The sequence below is a fragment of the Boleophthalmus pectinirostris genome, unplaced genomic scaffold, assembly GCF_026225935.1.
Source record: "Boleophthalmus pectinirostris isolate CB_2022bp ecotype Guang Dong unplaced genomic scaffold, ASM2622593v1 HiC_scaffold_7, whole genome shotgun sequence".
NCBI lineage: Eukaryota > Metazoa > Chordata > Actinopteri > Gobiiformes > Gobiidae > Boleophthalmus > Boleophthalmus pectinirostris.
The window spans coordinates 1,377,001-1,385,602 of record NW_026571473.1 but is presented as its reverse complement, the minus strand read 5'-3'; the positions used below and the strand labels follow the sequence as shown (position 1 = coordinate 1,385,602).

General features: G+C 43.7%; 1 protein-coding gene across 1 annotated transcript; it reads right to left on the bottom strand.

Annotated features, from left to right (window-relative positions):
* Nucleotides 1-518: 518 nt before the first annotated feature.
* Nucleotides 519-8,524, bottom strand: LOC129412030 (homeodomain-interacting protein kinase 1-like). Its single transcript, XM_055164731.1, has 11 exons — nucleotides 8,514-8,524; nucleotides 6,938-7,109; nucleotides 6,208-6,399; nucleotides 5,907-6,088; nucleotides 4,876-4,954; nucleotides 4,321-4,434; nucleotides 2,598-2,657; nucleotides 1,992-2,173; nucleotides 1,540-1,737; nucleotides 1,155-1,356; nucleotides 519-941 (listed from the first exon to the last, which is right to left on the bottom strand). Exons 1-11 carry the CDS (start codon nucleotides 8,522-8,524, stop codon nucleotides 519-521), a joined length of 1,815 nt encoding a protein of 604 aa, XP_055020706.1.
* Nucleotides 8,525-8,602: the final 78 nt, after the last annotated feature.

Below are 8,602 nucleotides of genomic sequence, written 5' to 3'. Positions count from 1 at the left end.
CCTTGGTCTAGTTCTGGTTTAGGCCTGGTCCAGTCCTGGGTCAGTTCTGTTCTAATCTGAGTTTAGGCTAGTTTTAACAAATTCACTAAACCAGGACTCAACCAGAACTAAAGCCAGGACTAAACTAGCTCTAAACCAGATCTAACCCAGGACTAAACCAGGAATAAACCAGGTCTAAACCAGGACCAAACATGAAACATGTAAAACAGTAAAAACTCTCCTGTCCAATCAAATTAAAAGTGACTTTTAAGACCAAATCTAAGTTATTTTCAGATGAAATAGTTTGATCAAACCAGTTTCAGTGAAAACATGTTTCTGCACGTGTGTCTTACCTCCTTCTGTCCGAAGTGGAATTCACTGTTGTCCCGTCCTTTGAGCACCTTCAGCGCCACCGTCTGGCCGCTGTTGGTGTTGTAGCAGAGGGCGACCACTCCGAAGCCCCCGAAGCCCAGGATCTGCTGCACTTCGTAGGACGAGGAGCTGGAGCTGATGTAGTCTCCAACCTTCACGTTCATGCTTCAGGACGAGGACAAGACCCAAGCAAGGAGGAAGTAACGTTTCCGAGTGAGGGTCCTCTCTTTTGTGGGTGAGGGCCCTCTCTTTTGTGGGTGAGGGCCGTTTCGTGTCCAGGTGAGGGCCGTTTCGTCTGCGGGTGAGGGCCCTCTCGTTTCCGGGTGAGGTCCCTCTCTTCTCCGGGTGAGGGCCATCTTGTCTGTGGTTGAGGGCTCTTTCGTCTCTTGTGGGTGAGGGCCCTCATTTTGTGTGCGAGGGTCCTCTCTTCCATGAGTGAGGGCCCTCTGTTTTGTGGTTGAGGGCCCTTTCGTCTGGGTGTGAGGGCCCTCTCTTCTCCGGGTGAGGGCCCTCTCGCCTCCGGGTGACTTGGAAACGTTACTTCCTCCTTGCTTGGGTCTTGTCCTCGTCCAGTACTGTGCTGGATGGAGCTGTTCGCAGTGGACTACTTTGGGTTGGTGACCTCCCGTTCTTTGCTCTCCAACTTAATCGTTCCCTCTTCATTTTGGGACTGAGTGGCTCCAAATAGATTGATTCTTCTGGCTTCCTCTTCCTGTTTTGTGTAGTAGAGGCCAGGTTGATGGTTTCGTGAGCAGAGTGAAGGACGATTGTGTTTTCCTTCGACTCTGACTTGTTCTGCTCACAGTCACAGAGTCTTTTCTCTTCATCTTATGACTGAACGAGTCCAAGATGACGCCTTCCTCTGCCTTCCTCTTTCTGGTCTTTTCAGATTTCGAACCAGACGCCTTCCCTTCCTCCTTCTGCCCATTCACAGACTCCAGGAGGATCTTGTCTGGAGTCTTTTCTGGAGACTTTTCATGGACTTCTCCAGATGTTTGCACAGAGCTGTAAAAGAGACAAAAGTGATTTATTTAGAACGCTTCCAAAGCCGAGCATGTCAGTTTAAACATTTTTGCATTTCATTTATCCATAAGCTGCCCTGGTAGAAGCAGAAGCACAAATTAGTTTTCACAATGTTTAATCACCATCTAAAATTTCTAAGGACACAAGGAAACAAGCTGTACAAACCTGTCAGCAGAAACAGAAGCCTCTCTTTTGGTCCGTTTGCGTGGGGATTCTTCCTCCTCTCTCCTCCTCTTCAGGCTAGAGGTTTGTCCCTGTGCGGTCTTGGAGGTCTCAGGGGATGAAGAGGAAGTGGAGGAAGTGGACCGCTGCTCCTTACGGCAAAGATCTAATGCCTGGAGCTGAATTCTTTTACTCTCCAAGCTAAAGAACAGAGTTAAAGTTAAAATATGCATCAGTAAAACGGCTCGTAGTAGCAGTTTTATTGTATCAGTGTTTCTCAATCCATGAAACTTCAACATTTTCAAGTTGTCGTTTAACAAAGGCTCGTGATACAATGAAAATGGTTTTTTTGAGACCCACTTTTGGCCCACAACCAACCACCTGAGAACCACTGCTGTATTAATTCGGATTTTTTGTAGTAGAGCTCGAAGTGAAGGCATTGGTGAGACACTTACCTGTACTCGCGGTACAGTTGGCTCAGATGGGTCAGGGTGAGGAAGGGGTGATCCAGGGCCACATCTGGACTGATCCTGGTTTGAGGGTCTAAGTCTAACATGCGTTTGAGCATGTCTATGAAGACTGCCCGATCAAAATCCTCCACTTCACTGGTCTCTCTCACCAGGCTGGAAGGATCCTTCTGAGGAGACAAGAACATTTTACATTTAGTAGGAATATAACGATATCCAAATCTCTCCATACAATATTTTATTTATTGCCATATTTTGTAGAACAAAATTCTGAACTTTCTGTCATAATCCAAACATTTAAGATTTAAAAGTGCTTCATAACAGTTATTTCGAGGGACGGGACAAGACACAATTTCCACAAGACGAGATTGAGTTCAAGAGAACGAGACAAAATAAAACTTTAACATCATTTCTAAGTTTCCAATTTTGGCCTCGCAATTTTATATTTATTTCATTTCATATTTTTGTTTCCATTCTAGTAAAGCAATAACATTTCCATGGACACAAGAAAGTGGTGAACACTCTTGAAAAAGTTATTACTGTTTGCAAACTCACACAAATGTCTGGTATTAAATGAAAAGGATTTTCTCTTACCCAGTAAATGGAACCCAGAGACGGAACGGTGCATTTAAACCGTCGCTTCCTCTTCTTCACCTAAAAACACAAAATAACAGAGGTTAGAGTTCACATGTTTTGGACTGGGCATAAAACAATTTCCTGTAGTTGGTGACATCACACAGGACTCAGGTCTCGATTACAGACGAGTGTTTCTGAGACAAACATCTGGCTGCAGGGGCGGAGTTTTAAGTGTGACATTTGTTCCACCAATCACACTGATTCACACTCATTTCGCTATTTTGTCCCTAAATCGAGACACAAACATAAATATGGGACCAATCAGACACCGTCATTCCCTGAGGTCCCTCCCACTAGCATTAGCAACAGGTTTGATTGACAGCTTGTGCATTTTGTTGCTAAGTAAGCCCTTCCCGCTTTCCAGTGAGAAGGACGGCACATTTAACCACCTCAATCATGACTGGCTCTTTTGGTTGCTATGATACTGGCGGTCGGATTTACAAATATGAAGCCTGGTTCCAGATTGGCTCTTGTAAGTGGAGGTGAACGTTGTGAAGACGCCACACTCACGTAGTCCACTTTTTATACAGTCTATCTCCTCCTCCCCCTCACTCTCCCCTTTAGTCCTCCAGACACGGCCCAGTTTTGCAGCTCTGTTTAAAACTGCTTGTGGTTGGAGTGGAATTAAATTGCTGTATTATAGTCTCTATTCACGCTTACGTCACAAACCAGGAAGACATTTGGAAACATGCACTGACAACTTCCGGTGTAGTTCCCGACACTGGGCTCGCCGACTGACTGTGAGGTAAATGTGATCAGCAGTAAAATGAAGACTAATCGCATGTACCCAGTGCGCTCCGAGTTGTGCGTTAGTGGGGAAATTATGAAAACTGAAGTATGGTTGTAATTGTTGATTAGTCGAACATAACAGAACGCTACAATGACATGAAGATATTTTCAAATTGTTCCTAGGTTTGGTCAGACTTAAGTTACATTCAGACTGCAGCCTGAAGTGACCCAAATCCAATTTTTTGGCCTCTATGTGACCTGTATCTGATCTTTTAATGTCAATCTGAATGACACAGATCTGATTTTTTCAAATGCGACCCAGGACACTTGGATATGTGCTCCTAAAACCGATACATATCTGATCTTTTGACATGTGACTTCAGTCTGAACGGCCAAAGCTCATTCATCCACCTACATGTTATCAACAAGCCACAAACGTCACTATTCTGATCTGAAATAGGTGAAAATTGTTAATGAACTCCGTGTCACTGAAGCGATCTCAATCTCCTCCTTAAAACAAGTAAGTTGTACATGTTCTGGCTCCGGTACAAGAGGAACTTTAAAATCACCAGGTGCTCAATGCTCGCGTCCATGTTCAAGACACAACTTCCGTAAACACAGAGCCCGCTCGCTGCGGTTGACGTCGTTGTGTCTCCAGTGCACATGCGAGACACTTTTGGACTGTTTAATATTCACACTGGAGATCACATACAAGTCGCGTTTAATTGGAAATGTGAACGATCAGATTTCACAAAAAAATCCGAATTAAGCCTTTAAGCCCTGCAGTCTGAACGTAGGCTTAGTATCGCGAACAGAGCGTGCCGGAAGTTGTCATCACATATTATCCTGTCATTGCAAAACTAAACACTGTTATTGATTTTTTTGTGTCTGAGATTCTGGATCCCTGTTTGGTAAACGGTGAAAAGTGTGTTGTTTTGAAAGTGAATCGTACCACGTGTATCCACTCTGACTCTCCGTCCGGGAGACAGAAGTAATTCCATGTCCTTTGGCCTGAGTCCAGGACGTGTTTGGGAGGCTGCCCCAGAATCTGGACGATCATCCGGATCTGTGGACACAACACAACAGGTTAGAACTGTCTGTGAAGGCAAAGTCTGCATGGACATGTTATTGCTCTGCCTGGAATGTTTCAGAGTGTGGCATTAAACTTCTCTATATCCATGACAACAAGACAAGTTACAGGTCAGATCTGTAGAGTGGCGAGCCTGGTCACTTGTTTTTCAAGGTATTTTTGAGCTATAAATAAAATATAAACATTCCAGACAAGACAAAACATTTCCATTGATACATAAAGCAGCTTTAAATAATTCTGACATTTATCAAATCACAGCACACGTTTATTTATACTAGTAGTAGTAGTAGTAGTACTCGTAGTAGTAGTAGTAGTAGTAGTAGTAGTAGCAGTAGCAGTAGCACAGAGAAGTTGAACAGAGTAAAACTCACCAGATCCTCGGTGTCATAGTCCCGGAACAGAACTTTACCGAGGAACATTTAGGGCGGCGATGCATCCGACGGACCACATGTCCACGGACTCAGAGAAGGACGAGCCCACAGCCACCTCTGGAGCCCTGAATACAAACACAACAACAAACATACACATGGTCAGTCCCACTGTGCTGTGCTCTGGTTTTAGTCCAAGTTTAGTCCTAAAGTTGTTTAGTCCAAGTTTAGTCCTAAAGTTGTTTAGTCCAAGTTTAGTCCTAAAGTTGTTTAGTCCTGAGTTTAGTCCTGTTTAGTCCTGGTTTAGTCCTGGTTTAGTTCTAATGTTGTTTACTCCAGGTTTAGGTCTGAATTGTGTCCCACTTTAAACCCAAATGTGGATGTAAATTCAGCATGTACAAACTTTGGACTTTGATACTTGATTAAAAGTATTTTGAAGTAACTTAGGTAGTTAACGTCCAATTTTAGATTTCCACAATAGGTAAAAATCTACAATGCACAATGTTTTATTATTATTATTGTTAATAAATTGATTTATAATTAGATGCAGAAACACATTTTGACCCCAAGAGCTGCATTTACCAATTATCTGTGCAAAAGTCAAGTCATAGAAATAAATTAATCTAAATACTCCCTCACATATCAGTCGTCCCTGTCCCTGTCATGTCCCTGTCTTGTCCCTGTCATGTCCCTGTCTTGTCCCTGTCATGTCCCTGTCTTGTCCCTGTCATGTCCCTGTCTTGTCCCTGTCTCGTCCCTGTCTTGTCCCTGTCTTGTCCCTGTCATGTCCCTGTCATGTCCCTGTCTTCCCTGTCTTGTCCCTGTCTTGTCCCTGTCATGTCCCTGTCATGTCCCTGTCATGTCCCTGTCTTGTCCCTGTCATGTCCCTGTCATGTCCCTGTCTTGTCCCTGTCTTGTCCCTGTCTGTCTTGTCCCTGTCTGTCCCTGTCATGTCCCTGTCTTGTCCCTGTCTTGTCCCTGTCATGTCCCTGTCTTGTACCTGTCTTGTCCCTGTCATGTCCCTGTCTTGTCCCTGTCTTGTCCCTGTCTTGTCCCTGTCTTGTCCCTGTCTTCACATACCTGTAGCAGACTGTCTGTATCATTTGTCCGGGCTTGGCGTCGCTCACAGCACAGGTCAAACCAAAGTCTATCAGTTTGATGGCGAGGGGCTGCCTCACGTGATCGATCAGCATCACGTTATCGGGCTTCAGGTCGCTGTGGATGACGCCGACGCTCTTCAGGAAGAGCAACGCCCCGACCGTCTGCAAGAGACATGAGCTCACTTTAACACACGTGGAGTTAAGAGCAGGATTCACATCAAAACACATGTTGGTATAAAATGCAAATATAAAAACACATTCTGATGAGTCCAGAGTTTTACCTGAGTGACGATCGGACGGATGTTTTTGAGGCGCAGACTCTGACACGGAGCCATGGCCTGGTACTCCTGTAGACTGATGTCCAGCCTCTCGAATTCATGGCAGAAACGTCCCCGATACTTAAACGAGTCAATCCACTGGACGATGTGATACGACTCAGAGCCTTTCTCCTTGAGGCTGCGCAGCATCTGGGCCTGTAGGGGGCGCACAAGATCACATACAAGTTTAATACAATGGAAAAACTTAACTCAAGATTTTAGTCCTGGTTTAGTCCTGGTCTAGTCCTGGTTTAGTCCTGGTTTAGTCCTGATTTAGTCCTGGTCTAGTTCTGGTTTAATCATATTTTTGCCTTGGTCTAGTTCTGGTTTAGGCCTGGTCCAGTCCTGGGTCAGTTCTGTTCTAATCTGAGTTTAGTCCTAGTTTAATCTAAACATTTCACTAAACCAGGACTAAACCAGGAACTAAAAGCCAGGACTAAACTAGGCTCTAAACCAGATCTAAAACTAAACCAGGACTAAACAGGTCTAAACCAGGTCTAAACCAGATCTAACCCAGGACTAAACCAGGTCTAAACCAGGACCAAACCAAACATGAAACATGTAAAACAGTAAAAACTCTCCTGTCTAATCAAAATAAAAGCGACTTTTAAGACCAAATCTAAATTGTTTTCAGATTGAAATTGTTTGATCAAACCAGTTTCAGTGAAAACATGTTTCTGCACGTGTGTCTTACCTCCTTCTGTCCGAAGTGGAATTCGCTGTTGTCCCGTCCTTTGAGCACCTTCAGCGCCACCGTCTGGCCGCTGTTGGTGTTGTAGCAGAGGGCGACCACTCCGAAGCCCCCGAAGCCCAGGATCTGCTGCACTTCGTAGGACGAGGAGCTGGAGCTGATGTAAGTCTCCAACCTTCACGTTCATGCTTCAGGACGAGGACAAGACCCAAGCAAGGAGGAAGTAACTGTAGTACTGCAAAAAGTACTGCCGATGTACTACAAGAAGTACTGCAAATTCCGAAACAAAGAATTAGTGGAGCTTGCATTAGATTGTACAAACAAAATAACAAATAACAAATAACAAACAAAAAATACATATAGTAAAAGTTTAATAGTACAAGTATAAAAGTACAGTTCAGTTTGTGTTTGGACACTATTCAAGGTGAAAACAAGAAACTGGTTGGTTTAATTGGTCTAGTCCTAGTTTAGTCCTGGTGTAGTCCTAGTTTCATCATATTTTTGTCCTGGTTTACGCCCGGTCTAGTTCTGGTTTAGACCTGGTCCAGTCCTGGTTCAATTCTGATCTAGTCTGGGTCTAGCCCTGGTTTTGTCCTGGTTTAATCACATTTCATCAAGTCTTGGTTTGGTCCTGGTTTACTCCTGTGTTTAGTCTCATTTAGTCTTGGTCTAAGCCTAGTCTAGTCCTGTTTCAGTCTTGGACTAGTCCTGGTTGATTCCTGGTTTAGTTCTGGTTTGGTACCGGTTTAGTCCTGGTTTAGTCACATTTAATCTTGGTCTAAGCCTGGTCCAGTTCTGGTTAAGGTCTGCTCCAATCCTCGTTCAGTCCTGTTTTAGTCCTGGTTTAGACCTGTTTGAGACCTGGTTTAGATCTGGTTTAGATCTAGTTTAGACCTGATTTTAGTCCTGGTTTAGTCCTAGTTTAGATATAGTTTAGACCTGGTTTTAGTCCTAGTTCAGTCCTGGTTTAGACCTGTATTAGTCCTTGTTTAGACCTGGTTTTAGACCTGTTTTAGACCTGGTTTAGATCTGGTTTAGCTCTAGTTTAGACCTGGTTTGGTTTCCGGCAATGAGTGAAATTACAGAGAAAAAAAAAGGGGGGTGGGGATATAACCCAGAATGTGAAAACAGTAAAATACCGCCATGTAATCCATTTATTTCAACAAAGTAACTGTAATCCAATTACCACTCACTGAAACAGTAACTGTAACCGAATACAGTTACTCATAATTTGTACTCTGATTACATAACTCCAGTACATGTAATCTGTTAATCCCCAAAACTGACCAGGTCCAAACCAGGTCCAAACCAGGACTAAACCAGGACTAAACCAGGACTAAGTTAGAGCTGTACCAGACCTGAACCAGGTCCAAACCAGAACTGAACCGAGGACTGAACCAGGACTAAACCAACCAGTTTTTCACTGGCAATTAATTATTATGTATTTTGATTGATTTATATTGATTTCTCTAACCCTTACAGAATCCTGAACCAATCCGGTGAATTTGTCACGTTTTAAGGTCAATTGTATTTGTTGAGCGCAGACAAGTTAGCCTAGATGTAGCCTGGGTGTGCTAACGTGAGAACCATCTCTGACTGTTGCCTTCTGTTTGGAATTTTGCATTCAAAGGAAAGCGTAAATGCACAAGGGCACATTTCTTTGAATAA